The 16,340-nt window shown below is 42.1% G+C and overlaps 1 protein-coding gene across 1 annotated transcript in view; it reads right to left on the bottom strand.

Moving 5' to 3' along the window:
* Window positions 1-16,340, bottom strand: part of PTPRN2 (protein tyrosine phosphatase receptor type N2) — a 2,166,812-nt gene that overhangs the window by 1,836,920 nt on the left and 313,552 nt on the right. The window contains exon 2 of the mRNA XM_085631955.1: window positions 6,657-6,707. Coding sequence (XP_085488081.1) covers window positions 6,657-6,707 — 51 coding nt within the window. The remainder of the gene's footprint in view (window positions 1-6,656; window positions 6,708-16,340) is intronic.

The raw sequence follows: 16,340 nt of genomic DNA, 5'->3' as shown, positions 1-16,340 counted from the left end.
GACGCGCGCGGGCGGCGCCGGGCAAAGGGCGGGCCGTCTGTGGCCGTCCGAGGTCGGACTAGGTTGGGTTGGGTCAGGGACCCTGACTGAAATTCCTTTTGTACTATTTATGTCCCCACGTGCGGTGTGGTCTATACAGGGTAATTAATTAACATCTATTGGTATCCTGTGCTCTAAGAGTATTGATTATCTTAGCCACCTTATTGGTTTTACTCATGCCTGGAAAAAAACAAACCCCAGCAAATAATACTTTAGATAATTACCTGATCCAAGTTGTGGCTAAAATCAACAGTGACAGGAGATCCTCATTGGGATTGGATTCATCTACCCAATCCCATATGGCCGATAAAGAGTATGGGGATTCTTTGGCTCTACACAATAGTAGTGCATCCTGTGTGGCTCATGTCCCTCTATTCGATACAGACCCCATCTTGCCTAGTGGTGTAGTCGCTCTTATTGACGCCAACAGCGATAGTGAAGGGGTGTCAGTGATATCCACCAACATCGAGTCCCCTCCTTCTATTATCCCTGTACCAGCTCCGCGGGTTACTCGGGGTAAAAGCAAGGTTATTCAAAAAAGAGGGGGTCTAAGATCAGGCAGAAACAAAATTGTAACCCCTTCGAGGAAAATATCAGAGGACGAGGAGGAGGAGATTGATCTGCTCAGTGAAGCTCATGTTACCCTTTCTAACGCTCAATTTACTAAACTATGGAGTATGATGGATACAAAAATAAAAGGTATAGTCAAACCCCTGGTTAGTAAAATTGACAAATTAACCGCCGAGGTCAACAGACTAGGTGGTTTATTAGAGAAAACTTTGGTGAAGGAAGGAAAAACTACTGAAGTTGTTGTAGAGCCAGTATTGAGCAAAACAACACTTGCTGAGAATAGGGGATCTGTCTCCAATCCTGTACCACTGCCTAATGTACTTAGTGGTGCTTTTGTTGATCCACCCCCTGTCGCTCCCACTAATAATTCTAATATGGGGAAAGGGTCTTCTGAGCTTGTAGTTGAAGCCTCTCCATTAGTTCTTGTTCTTGCTAATGTCCCCCCTTTGGCTTCTGGGGAGGTCGAATTTGCCCCTTCTCTACTAAACAAATCTTTATCATGGCTTACTAATAACATGATAATAACACCTTGGGGGAAGCAACAATTAGCTGTTGAACTTGCTAATGCCAGAAGGGTTGAGTGGATTGGTAACAGCGCCAAGAGGTTCAGAGGGGATTGTGTTATTCTAACCTTCACTGACCCTGAGGTTTTATCAAACATCTTACCTAACATTTTGCCTCCACAGAGAAGGTCAACTTCAATTGTACCACTGACCCTGGACTTTTTTTATTCTCGGAAAGGGAGAGGTACGAACCCTAATATTCTAAGAACCAAATGGAATGTTGTGACCAATAGGAGTAGTAATGATGTTGGATCTCGTGAATGGGGTCTATGTGTGGAAAATAGGTTTTCTGCCCTGTCAAACCTGGACGCTTGTGATTGACTACCATCCTACCGTTCATCTGAATTACCCTGTACTGATGAGCTGGGCCAACGAGAAGGTTCTCGTCCTGAGATTGTTAACTCGGAGGCCATAGCTGGTTTAATAGCTGAAAACGTAATATATAATGGTTTTAATGATAATGTGATGAGTGTACTTACTCTTAGCCCCAAATCTGTAATGGCACATGATTCTGGAAACTTATTATCCTGGAATGTGGCCGGGCTAGGCTCAAAACTGGGTTGCGGTGATTGGTTTAATTTTGTTAGTAATTTTGATGTTTGTATTTTTCAGGAAACATGGGCTTGTGACCCCGTTTTCGCTTTGGGGTACTTAAATTTTTATGTACCAGCTTCTAAGGGCCCTAAAGGGCGTCCGATGGGGGGCCTTACTATATGGGTCAAACAATCTTTAAAGGCCGTTGTAAAGAACGTAGAGACTGGTCAGAAAGATATTCAGATCATTAGACTCATGAGTGATTTATCCTTATCCATCGATATTTACAACATTTATGTCAGAGGTGGAAACGTAGGAAAATCTGTGGTTCTTCTTGCCCTGTATGATCTCCTTGAGACACATTCAGGTGGTAAAAACATAATAATTGCTGGGGACCTAAACCGTATGTTTGAACCTCTAGATACAGGCGAAGCCTTTCTAGGGGCAGAGGAAGACAAACAATGGGACATTCCCCCACTAGATACCATCCCAGTAACTCGTTGGTCAGAGGACATTTTGGGTCTGAACGCAATGTGCCTTGAGCAAGGATTAAGAGCTTTGAATGGAAGGACAAAGTCAGACAGAGTACCAGCTATGACCTTTGACAATGGGAGAAGCAAAAGTCGTATTGACTATATTATCTGTAGCTTTTCCCTTTGGCCTACTGTCAAAGACATGGTTGTAACTGAAATGCCAGAGAGTGACCATAATCCGCTGTGTGTCACCCATAAATGGTGGCTGTCTGAATCCAACGCCTCTACCACTCTAGATAATTGCCTACCCCCGCTCATTGTCCCAACAAATGATATGCGTAGGCTCAGATGGACAAGTGTTAGGACAGACCAGCAAGCTATAGATAATATAGGAGCTGCGACTGACAAGGCCATTATGGCCCTAGACGGCGAAACAGTGATTACTCCAAGTCAAGATACTATTATTGAAGTACATGAGTCCCTTTTCCAAGAAATCAAAAGCTACTTCCTGAAACCAGTAAACCCTAAGGTGACCCGTGTTCATAGAGTAGCCAAATGGTATAATCATGTTTGCAAGGTGGCACGAACTTCTTTGGGAGCTGCAATTAAGAGCAAAAACCTAGGGGCTATCCGCTCTGCAAGAAAGTTATATAAAAATTGCATTGCTAAAGCAAAAAAAGATTGGGATGAAGCCCATTGGGAAAAGCTGAAGTGTGCTAGTGATCGAAAAGATTCTAGACTATTTTGGCATATTGTCAAATGGGGGCAAGAAAGGCCTGAAGAGGCTTGCAATAATTATGTCCCGCAGGAAGCCTGGGTAAACTTTTTTAGTGATCAATATGCTAACAGGGTCCAGATTGTAAATAACATTAGCCCTATCTATATAACTTCTGAGGACAATGTCTTTACGACGGGTGAAATTCTGTTGGCCCTCAAAACTGTACACAGTGGACATGCTCCTGGCATTGACGGAGTCCCAGCGGACGTTTTTTTAAACGACACTGATAGGTGGTGTAAATATATTCACTTACTAATAAACCACATAGCGAGGGGAGCAGCTATCCCGGCATCATGGCGGGGTGCTGTTATCATCCCTGTGTACAAAAAAGGTGATCGTTCCCAGCCTTGTAATTACCGCCCGATTAGCCTAATCGACACAGTGCAAAAAATCGTTGGGCGAGTGATTGTTAATCGATTGCTCGATTGGGCGGAAGAACTCAATATTCTATCTCCATTTCAGGCTGGGTTTCGAAAGGCCACTAGTACTGTGGACCAAGTTTTTCGGTTTCAGCTGATCCAGTGGAGGACGGTGGTGCTAGGCGGGGGCAGTCTTTATGCGGCTTTTGTCGACTTGAGGGCTGCCTTCGACCTGGTACCAAGGGCGAAACTGTGGGAAGTACTTGCGGCCTTGGGGGTCCCAGGAGTCCTGTTGACTATGATCATGAGACTACATGAAGGCACCTATGCCAAAATTCAATGGGGTGGATACGGCAAAGACACTGCCGAATTTCCTGTTGAGCGTGGGGTTCGGCAGGGGTGCTCAATGGCACCTACTTTGTTCACCCTTTTTATTAATGGCATAGTCCCCTGTATCCAATCACAGGCTGTTGATGCTCCTTCACTTGCAGGTGTAAAAGTTCTGATTTTAATGTTTGCCGATGACACGTTAATTTTATCTAAAACTCCAAGTGGATTGCAAAAAGCATTGGATATTTTTGATAAGTTTTGCGGGGATCACGGTCTGGAGGTGAACGCGTCTAAAACAAAACTCATGGTTTTTAATCCGTATCGTAATATTAAATCTAACATTACCATGAGTGGACGCACTCTTGAGGTCGTATCATCATTCACATACCTGGGAATCCTTATTTCTAATGATAATAGGTGGAACCAGCATCTAAATATTGCAACTTTGAGGCACAAGCAATTAGCTGGAACCATCATAAAGGAGCATAGGAAATCATTGACTAAACCGATCAAACCACCCCTGATTATATATGAGGCAAAAGCAATTGGATCGGCATTATATGGGGCTGAGTTATGGGGGCATGATAACCTACAGGAGTTGCAAACCTCAGAGAATAAATTTCTTAGGAAACTAACGGGCACTCCTCAGAGCAGTCCGTTATTGCCTCTGAGATACGAGCTTGGAAGAAAAGCAATCTCGGAAATGGCCAAACTACGACCAATTCTATACTGGCGTAGGTTATGGACCACACCTGAGCTCACTCATTATGCATCCGGGTTCACTGATGTTATTAGAGCAGATTGCTTTAACAAAATCAGATGGTTCAAACTATTAAAACTAGCACTATTTGAACTAGGCCTGAATGCATTATGGTCCGACCCAGTTGGAGCATCATTCCCTAATAAGACAACCTTAAAAAATATTTTTTGGGATAATGTCGCTAATAAAAGTCTCCTCAGTATCAATTGTGGGGCCATGACTGCTAGTTTTCTCGAGGTTAAACTGTACCCCATGTATGAACTGTATTGGGATTATATATCCAAACCTTTGGATAGGAAATTGCTTTTTCAATTAAGGGCGGGCTCTCTTCCTCTTCGTTATCTAACATCTAAATGGAGGGAAGGAGACACTGCTATATGCCCAGCTTGTGGGGAAGGTAATGAAACACTTGGTCACTTTTTGTTTTCCTGTAAACCATTCTCTACTCCGAGGCGTGTTTGGTTAGCACCTATGTGTAGGAACCTGGGTACTAAAAGTAGTACGGTGGCTTTGCGCATAGTAAGATCGACTACTTTAACTTGGATTATAATTGCCACCGCCAAGTATTTGGGGTGGGCATGGACAATCAGGCAGAGATTGCTAGTCCGGTGATTACTCTCTGCCTAGACGAACAGAGATTGCTAGAGTATTGTCTATTCTCTGTTTAATGTAATTTATCGTGTCACCTGGAAAAAACAATTTTAAATGATTTTTTTTTAGAACAAAGATTTTATAATATTATACTTAATTGTATTAATAACATTAATGAACTATACACCTGTGAAATGTATGTCTAAATGGCCCTCTCATTAGCACAAAGATTATATAAACTGTACATAATTGCATTATCTATAATAATGAATTTTATTACTGTGATTAATTTTAATTCATATTTGAAAATAATTTGTATCTTTTTAAGAACTGTGCGTTTGTCAATATGACATCTCTGATTTAATTGTTTTTTATTATATGTTTGTATGTCTGCTTTTATGAGTATTTCTCGAATAAAGCACTTTTGAATTGAATTGAATTGAATTGTAATTGGATGTGATTTTATATATCTGTTTTTATGTACTTCTTATGTACTTTTATGATCTGAACCAAGAAAGATCGAATAAAGTTTCTATGATGATGGTGGCACACTATATAGGGGGTGATTCCATAGCCTGCACCAGTACAGCAAATGTATAATGCTCTAATTACAAGTATTTTGTGCTTTTAGCACAATGGAGATTATTTTGAACCAGGTTCTGTTGAAGCAGAACCCGGCATGTAATGCTTCATTTCAAAAGAGGCCCATTGCTCAGAAAATCAATTTCACTGAAAGAAGCTAGTTCCAAGTACATTGCTTGGAAATGTCTAATTTCTCTTAAAATATGTTGACCTTAGTAGGTGATATATGTTTTGAGAGTGCATGCAGACTTCCGGCTCGATTTTCCAAGGGTGACATACTCCATTCTGTTTAGAATGTTCCCTTTTTCTACAGTATCTAAACATAGGGTACTTCAACTTGATGCCTGCTTAAAAAAATAAATGTTGCTTATAAATCACTAAAATAGGATATTTGGTTAATACATGGACATTGGAGGTGTTCTTCATTTTAAATGTTCATGTCTGAATATATGTTTAGATTTACCTTGTACACTCACATACAACTCTGCTGAAAGATCTTCACCGCACTCTACAGTGTCATTGCCAAATGAAAATATGTTTCTGCCAAGATCTTCAGACATCTGTGGTCGCTCTTCTCACAGTTGAGGGGTCTTTAACCCTTATAATACATGCTATTCGCCCTTCATACCAGGAGTCTTGCCCTACCAACACCATATTTGAAGTACACCATATGACATCCTACTCAGATTCAAAGCATACCCTATACCACAGTAACATGTCCTTCGTTGCCAGTCAAAATGTGAGCAAATTAAGAGGTAGTGTTAGTCTTACATAAGTCCATATCAACCCCTGAGTGACTATAGGTGTTATATTTCCATTTCAATTCAGGGCATTATCAGACATAAACTGTTGCAATTGGAGTGTTGAAAAAGCAAACATCAGAAACAGCTACATGTTCACGTTTTTTCTTGGATTTCTTTAGTCTTAATACACATTCAGTGAAACGCCTCATATCAACTGCACCAACTATTTTAGTCTAGTGTTATAGTTTGCTTTCACATATGGGACTTGCCAGAAGGTACACGAGAGGGGTGAAATAGAAGTGGGCAAGACAAAAAATATTTAATTGGAACTTACCATTGAGGCAGATTTCAAAAGGCTTGCACAGATCATCCTCAAATAGGCAACCTGAAAACAAATGAAAGACAGTCAATATAGTGTATATAGTCTGGGTATTACAATAATGTAGGTGGTGCACGGTTTGATTTCGACAGCCATGATTTCGAAAGAAGAGCCACACATACATGGTTGTCTTTACATAATTCCATGCATTATTTTTCTTTAGAGGGTTGATGCAGTCACCTTTAACGACAAGCCTGAGAAATTGAAATGCAATCCTCTTAAAAAAAAAAGCATCAGACCTATAAAACATGATCTACCTGCCTCTATATATTTAAAATGTTTTTGAATGTTTTTAAACAGGCGACAGCAAATAGGTGGCACAAACGTATACCAATTGCTCTGGGCGCATTCCATTCCATTGTTTTTGTCTCCGCAGTGCCATTCCAGACGAGGGCCACACAGCCTCGACTTTGCCCTCTGAAGGCGCCAGCAAGCCTGGGAAGCCAGATAACGCCCAGCTAGCCTGGAATGAATCCCCAACTAATTACCGGTTTCCTAGATTATTTCAGGCATTCCATCCATCACTTTTTGTTCATCCTAGTAAATAGGTAGCCATTTGTACATAGTAGGGAGCAATTTTAATAAAGACGGACACTTATTCAGATTGGAAACATTCATTGCTAAGGTGTACATACTGAAAGGAAACACGGAAACGGAAGTGTACATATGTAGTGAGAGGGCAATTTAAATAGTAAACAATCAGATTTTCCACATTTTTCAGTGATGCGTGTGTTTAAATCATGAACATAGTATACTGATCAATAACAACATGAGGACGAACTCACGTTTACTGATGCCTGTCTGGGAACTGACCTGAAGATTAACCAGGTGGTCCAGAGATTTATTTAATTTAGAACAACAATCAAATTAAATTCAATAGGAACAGTTGAGAAACTCGGTGGTTAGCCTTGGTTCATTGGTGCCATAGTCCAACATAAGCACCACCCCCGGTTACATGATTCACCTCTCTGGCAGGGGGAGCAGAGCTAACCTGACTGTAAGACACCACGATTTTGAGAGTTTCACACTGCGTTCCCTCTACCAATGTGCCCAAGAAAGTCAGATATGACAAAGGAACCACTTGTGCAGGACAAACAACAGGAAAGGGCCCAGCAGCATTCAAACTGAAAAAAGTGGACTCTAAGAGAGGCCAGTAAGACGCTGAGGCCTGTGCCTCACCTCGCCCATCATAACGATGCCAAGATGGCACTGCCTGCTGAACTCAGGAGCTGGGTGATTAGTCTTTCTTCTCTCTCTCTCTCCCTGATTTTCTTTTTCTCTTTCTCTAGCTCTCTCTCTATTGTTTCTCTTTCTTCCTCTTTGTTACACAATGTCCAGATTAGAGACCCAAAAGTTTAGATGAGAACTGGAACAGAAGATCCTGTGGCACTGGAGAGATGTAGTGAAATGTCGCTCAAGCAGCCCAGAGTGAAGTTGGCACGAGGTAAAGCAGTGGATCAAAGGAGACAACTGCATGGACAATTGTTGGAGAGAAATCTCCACGTTGGCCCTGCAGAATGAAGGTAATTCTGTCTCAAAGATCACCTGAGAGCAACTTGTCTTGGGGCAGCCAAAAAACCCTGAATCCTGACTGCATTTGGAACAAACAAAGGTCTGCTCAGAGAGGGAGCAAGGGAGCTACATTTTTTAATCAGTATTCCTTCGTAAAGAGTGAATGTCCCTTGCCTGAGCGGATGCTGCCGAGGGAGAACAAAATAAACATAAACGGGAGAGGAGGGAACTGTTTTATCGTAGGCCACCAACATGTAAGGAGGGACAAAAATACCCAAAATGAAAGAGGCACTCACGATGGCTTTGAAAACAAAACTAGGACATAGCAAGGCAATTCTTCTCAAACTGGAAAAGGATCAAACCGATGACACTCACAAAGATATTACTCAATCCTAGCTCATTGTTTAGATGCAACAATACAAAAGTATTGGACACAACATTCAAAATGGATCACTGACAGAATGTTGAGGACAAAAATATTGTATGCACAGAATATCGTGTCAAAAATATCGAGGATCAAAATATCGAGGAGGTAAGTGCAAGTAGGTAAGTATAGATTTACTCTTCTTAACTCCACATCTACGTACCTTGAGGGATACATATCTTCACGGTACATATATGTGGAGCTAACTATAGTGAAACTTTGCTGTTCCATAGAAGCTTACCTTCACGATATTCCTGTCCTGAATTTTCTTGACCGAGTATTTTTTCCGTATGATATCTAGGACGTAATATTCTGTCCAAACAGTGCCATAGGAAAGCACGTTGGCCCCTGAGCTAGTTGCTACCTCAAACAATTCACTGAACTCTGAGAGCAAAAGTATTAAGACAGCTATGGGCTCCGAGGACTATATATCACTCTAAGACATCTGCAAAGTATCTATGATAAACAAATGGATACCATGCATAGGAATGGTCATTTCCGACCATAAATGTCACAGTCAGACATGGAAGAGTCCCTGCAACAATACAAGTAGAAGACACAAACGCCCTTGAAACATTCCTGGGGATCCATTATGAGTCTGGCAGTCCACAGACTTACAGACTTGCGAAGGCGCTGCGATGGCAGTCTTCTGATCACCCTATTGCCCCGCCACAACCCCCCGGGAGCCGCCGTTCCCAGGCGGTGGTGCAGCGGGATAGAGGCCGCATTATGCTTGGCTGGACCGCGGTCCCACCAAGCATATTACAAATTTCCTCTACACCACGTCTTCATGGCAGTTCTCCTCCATGAAAACCATGGCGGAGAGGAAACAAAGGGGGCCGTACTTGCCCCCTTGTGCCTCTTTGACATGGGTGCATTCAGGGGGACACATGTGCCCCCTTGTGGGCATGCACCTCAGTTCTTGCATGGCATGGACATTTTAGTCTATGCGGTGCAGGAACTGTTTTTGGTGTTCTGATTGCGCTGCCTATTTTCAGGGAACTGCTGTGGAACATAACAAAAGTCTGCAAGACATGAAAAGCACTCAGAATCTGACAGGCGACCCGACCACGGGGTTGGCAGTGCGGCGGCAGGGCGGACCTGGCACTGCACCGCCAAACTCATAATCAGGCACTTACTCAATATGGCAGAATAAATGGCCAAAACAGTTAAATAATAAATGTCTGGGGTGATACCCACTGCTAGACAGTACCCAGTCAGGATGCTGGCCGAGGCACAGCAATGAAAGCCACTGATGAGAAATATTATGACACTCTAATTCTACAGGATAAATAGATCAGTGCTGGATCACTAGCAACTCATGTAACTTAAGCTGAACCTACCTCGGTCAAACCACTCCTGTCACCAAAAAACAATCACACTAGAAGAGTTCTACTCTGAGAAATGACAGATAATATAAGTATTTCTAAAGATCATAATTTTGCTGCCTTTCACTTTAATGCTAATCTCATTCCACTGGTCAGTATCATCCAGATTCAAAATGTGACATTTAATTGTGTTTTGACAACACACAAATACTTTCCAGATTTGGTGATTACACCATGACCCTAGAAAACCATGCAGACTACCTCTCCCAGTTACAAATCATCATTCAACAGGTCTTCAATGTCCATCTACTTTTGTGACCCAAGTGCTCTTCGCCTGCATCTTCTTTTCTTGCACTCAATTTAAGGCAGAGCTTGAAGAAGTAAAGTCCTATCTGACACAGGTTAGGAAGATTGTACACCATTTGTAGATGTCAACAGCAAGTCTTAACTCACTGACCCGTTTTAGCAGCATGATATACTGATGTAACTGATAATGTGCACAGCACATGAAAGATTCCAACTAAGATTACACGTGTGTGCCAGTGGCGGCCCCTCATTATGGATGCCAAGGCTCTACCCCTCTCATTTTTCCCAAATAAGATTATTGTCTGCCAGGTTGAGCAAAAGTCAGCCTGACAAACAATCACTATTTCAAGGTCAGGCAGCCAGGCGCTTTACGTGTGTTAATCAAAACTCGTGAAGTTGGTGAGCATATAGAGGTAGGGGGTTTCTGCATAGGAAAACATATTGTGTCTATAGGGGGGGAAAAGTCACCAAATGCATTTGCAATTGGTTATGGAGTTTTAAGTAATCAAATATACACAAATATTTGCTCAGGCAAAAATAACAACATTACAAACGTATCCCAGAAGTGTCCCAGGGGTAACAAAACAGTTTCAACTTACAAGGGTTACTATTGGAAACTTGTGAATTCCAAGAAACTTTGAAATTTTATGGCGGTTCATAATAAAGTATTTCTGTCAGTCCGGTCACATAATACAGACACTGCAATGCATTGATTAGGGTGATCAGGAGATGGTTTTAATATTGATTTGTGATTTCCAGCCTGTAGAAGTTTGATGTAGGCATAAGTCAGGGCTTTGCAAGTTTGACCTTTCCAACTAAATAAACAAATATCTCAGCAGTTTGTTATTCAATGCAAATGCTCACAATCAGGTTATATGTATTTTAACTGGGATGCCATTTACATCCCTTTTTAGACAGTTTCAATAGAGTAACAACAATCCATTTTATGAAAAAAGCCATGTTAGTTCATAATTTTGAGTATTTTAATGGTACAAAATATAATGTGAATTATATGAGATTAGTGCATAATGTGTGCCAATGGTTGCATGTGGTGGACACTGGCACTCATTTTGTGGACCAGAACTTATTATTTATAATCATATATTGAACCAGATATTGATTGAGAAAAGCAGGAAAGGGAGAAAGAAGGAGCAAAAAAAGTATCTAAAACTGTGACATGAAGACACAGGAAGTCTAGGGATTGAGAAGTAAAAGGCATGAGATAGAATCAAGTGTAGACAGCTTTTATTTTCAACAGTGCTAGCAAATGGCTCCCAAGAAAAGCTTAGGGACCCTGCTTTTTTTTTCACAAAGTAAGCATTGAGTGGGAGTTTTGGGGAACCTCTTGTCTTATGTTTAATATTTAATGTGTTTTTAATGAGGCAACTACTGCAAAAATAGTGGCATATCTAATTTTGCAATGTTGAGCTGAAAAAGGATATGCATTTTTTGTTTGATAACAACAATTTATTTGTTTAAATACAGGGGGGGAAAAGCAAGCACATATATAACAGACCCATACAAGGACCTACATTTAAACTACCCCCCCGCCCTCAAGTTCAAATATCTGCAAAGTACAGTCCATAGTATGCCCACCATTGCCCCATATCGTCTGATGCTTTCTAGGTCATCCACGGGCAAGATAAATTGGTTCCCACAATTTAGAGGAGTGGTCTATGCTCAACGCCCATTACCTTGGGGTGGGGACTTCCAATATTTAGCAATGTCCCTTTTAGCCATCAATGTACCCAGACCCAGCAGGGTTCAGTCCCCTATTGCACCTCCAAAGTCATCCACTAGGCCGAGCAGCATGACTCTGAGCAATGCCTCCAGCGGATGGCCCAGGACCCTCGACAGGGTCTTGAATATGGACAGCCAATACGGATGGATAATAGGGCACTTTCATAACATGTGGTAGAAGTCCCCCAACTCTCCATGACATCTGGTGCAGTTGGGGTCCGGAAGTTTATTGGCTTACCATAAACATTAGGCTGTGTAGTAGGTACAATGCAGATATTTTAGCTGGACAATGCACAGCTGGATCGAAATTGCTAGGCTTTGGGGCGCCAAACATGCCTCCCTTCAGTCAGCTTCATCCAGTGCCCTCAACCATGCCTCCCATCACTCCCTCGGGGCCTCCAGAGTATGAAGGGAATGGTTAAACAGGGCTCTATAAATATGGGAGATGCCACCCCTAATTAGTCGGCCCATGAGAACTCAGGCTTCCAGAGGGTTAGAATCTGGGGGTCCGGCCAGTGCCTCCCAGTAGCTGGAGAAAACATGTCAGGGTTGGAGATAACTGAAAAATTATGATTTGTGATGGGAGAACTCTGATTGAAGATCCTGGAAGGATTTCAGGTTTTCACCCATCCAAATGTCACCCATAAGCGATATGCCAATAATGCCCCATCCATCTGTAAGGACCCGCTTGGACCCTACGGGTGAAGGGATGGAGCTTAAGGCTCCATGCGAGGTATGGCTCCCATGTCACATTGAACGCCAGAAGACAGAAACTCAGGCGCTTGATCGGTAGGGCAGGGTGCCATGTCTAGCTGTCCCTCTCCCCCCAAAGGGGGACCAGGAGTGACTTAGGCCAGTTCACCCGCAGTCCCGATGCTCCCCGTAAGTGTTGAGTATAAAAATGAGACAGAGCTCGGTTTTGCCATGAACAAGAGGATGTCAATGGCGTAGAGGACAATTCTGTCTTCAAGTGCCATCCCTTAGTCAAAAACGCACACCTGGGCATCGCAGCATATCAAACTCACTAGGTGGTCTATGGCAAGAGCAAAGAGCAGAGGGGTCAGGGGGACCCCTGTCTGATGCACCAATTAATTGGAAATCTGAGGGAGACCACTCCATTCACACTCACCTGCGCTTGGGGCTGAGCATACAGGGTCCAGCAATACGATAAGGACCTGCGGCCTAGACCAATTTTAACCAACACCTTCGGGAGAAAGGCCTTATCCAAGGAGTTAAAGGCCTTCTCGAAATCGAAGAGCATCAGCACTGTGGCACACTTTGAGTCCCTGAACCTAAAGGACATGCATATTTAAAGACCACAATTTGTTCTGCAGCACACACTGCTCAAGCTCTATATCAGGTAGGGGTGTTAGTATTATCATTAGTATCTCAGGGGTACAACTTTTGGCTGAATAGGGCCTAGCATTAATAGTGCATGCACAGAAATAAATATACACACCCCAAAGCCGGTATTATGCCTGAGTGCACCCGGTGTGTCAATCTTTGTTGGTGCCACTCCAATAAGTCCTTCTCCACAGATTCCCTTACTACTACCCTACAACTGTGCCCCTCATCTCTCCATGTCCCCTCTCTTTTCACCTCTCTTATAGCACTACACATCCCAATGTAGGGTGTCAAAGCACTTTACATCACATACAAATATTATACAGAGACAATGAATCATACAAGTGTGTAAATCAATGTACAGGAAATGTTACATACTCCCTACCTAATGAAAAACGACTGATAAAAGATGAAAAGATGATTAGGACAAAAATGAAAACTTGCCTCTTCCCCCAATAATCTCTACCTGCCTGCATCTTCTCCTCAGCACTGGGAAGCCCTCGGGCCGCCAAGCGCTTAATAAATCCATAAACATAAACAGTGAGGGCTACAAGGTGTAGGAGTCACATTTCATCGATACTACTAGGTATTGTATGTAAAGAGTGCTTGGTTGGGAGAAACACAAACTCGGGATTTAAAATGCGTGGTTGTCTTAACTAATAAGAAGTTATTACCATCCAAAGCAAGCCTTTTTAGCAATCCTAAAATTTGATTTGAGGAAATAAAACATTGAGGTTATGAACCTATGCCTTGCAGTTTGCGTGCAACTTTTGATGCCGGTTCATAGATCACTGTGCTACACTTGGAGAATTACAACATATCAATTCCAAGTAACAAAAGAATCGCTGTGACAATATCAGTAAATCACTGACCTATCTGGACAAAATAAAATACTGAGATCTGCATTTTACACACATGCAGTAAACCCATTAGCCCTCTGTTGTATTGTATGATGAGTCAGAACTGTGACTAGACAAAACCCAGATCGCACACGCAAGTACATTAATCACCAGAGTTATCTTGACATTATTATGGATCCTGAAATTTGCTGGGCACACAAAGAGCTCTGAACCAGGCCACTTGTACACCTATTAGATATGTTAAAATGCAGACGAGCGGGCTTGGTGCCTGGTGCGGCAGCACCGGTCACACCGCCCCAAAGCCGGCACTGCACAAAACATCCAGGCACATTTTGACCTAGATCATACACCCAAAGTACAGATGCAAAGAAATATATCTATCAGTATCAATGCACTCACTGATTAGCACCCCTACAGACACCCGCGTGCAAGGAAAACAAAGAAACAAGCACACCTATAGGTACACAGTCACCCATCCACACAGACCAAAAGATATGCTTAAATTGTTTTTATCGTTTTTATGCCCCGAGGCACGAAAGATGACAGGAAAGCTAAAATGAGGTGAGGAGAAAGGAGGATGATGGATTGTAAAGCATCAAAACAGAGTGCTAAAGAGTAGTCAACTTTAGGCCCCTAGTTGGGAAGGAGGAAGCAGAGTTGGGAACCATGATGGATTGCTGGAGAGATGTAAAGACAAGCCAAGGATAACCATAAAGCCATGCACAGAGGCCAACAAAGACAATAATGAAGACACTGGGGACAACAAAGACAATAATAAAGAGACAAACATAGCATTATAAAAACAGATAGAGGTAGACAACAAACAAGCAGATACACATGGAGGGAAGGAGGGACAAATAGAAGGAAGTATGGATTGACGGACGGATGTGTGCTAGACAAATTATTGCAGACTTGCTCTTTTTGACAAAGCTCCTTTGTTGACAAAGTAAAAATTGGGGTGGTGGTGACAGAATGCCTCAATTTGGATGAAAATCCAAAACTAGCCCCTTTAAAAAGATCAGCTATAGCTAAGCATGCACTGTCTCTGCTTGTCCATTCTTTTTGTTACATCTTCGGAGTACACAAACACACACATATGCAGCAGTGCAATCTTTAATCTTTATCTCTTTAACATATAACATACTGGCTTTCCACGATCACTGCACATGTATTAAGCATCTTGCATGCAGGTACAGACATTCGCTTTACAAATCATTAGTATCAGATGCATTAAGTAAAAGAAGTTTTGGAATAAAATTCCCAGAATGCACTGAGTTCTTAAATGAAAGTTCATTATGGATAACACAATAACCAGCATACGTGAGGAAACTAGTTGTGTGCTGCCTAGAGCTAATGAAGGCACATTTGAGTCATGCTTCAAGGATGCCTGCTTTACAGGCAGGATTGTTTCTGTGTATGAAGGAATAACATTCTCCATGGTCCACCAAAGCAATGTCTAGCTGGCCCAAAATAACGCAATCATTCACACAGAAGTGATGGGGTGAGGGTAACGGACCCTCCTACTAAGGACCCCCAGACAATACTTTTAAACACCTGAAGGAGTTTGGAGTGGTAAAATACTTATATATATATATATATATATATATATATATATATATATATATATATATATATATATATATATATATATATATATATATATATATATATATATATGGTGGCACGTGCTGTGTGTCTTAATACTGCCTTCACTCACACAGTTGTGACACATGCTTCATCATAGAGCTGCTTCAAAACACCCCTGCGCAGCCAACGCCTGGGGTGGAGCAATAGGGTAGGGGAAGACAAAACACAACATATAAAAGAGAAACAATTAATGTCTAAGGTTACTGGGATCACCAGAAGTGAAAGTGCGGTGTAGATTAAAACTAGCTCGGAGGTGTCACTGTTCCTATACTTTATTCCTGGACCCTCCAGCCAGGGTTAAAAATGTGAAGGATGGTGGTGATTGGGAGATGTTATGTGCTCCTTACACCCCTCCTTACTGCCAAATCGCTGACATGTTTTAGCCGTTTGTTTGTGCCCCTCGTTCAGAGTCACGCCGGCCTTCTTCAGGACTCTACCGGTCCCAGAATATGTAAATATATATCTCACCTCGTATCCC

This window comes from Triturus cristatus, chromosome 10 (assembly GCF_964204655.1).
Source record: "Triturus cristatus chromosome 10, aTriCri1.1, whole genome shotgun sequence".
Classification (NCBI taxonomy): Eukaryota; Metazoa; Chordata; class Amphibia; order Caudata; family Salamandridae; genus Triturus; species Triturus cristatus.
The sequence above is the reverse complement of the archived record's forward strand: the minus strand, read 5'-3'. Positions and strand labels throughout refer to the sequence as shown.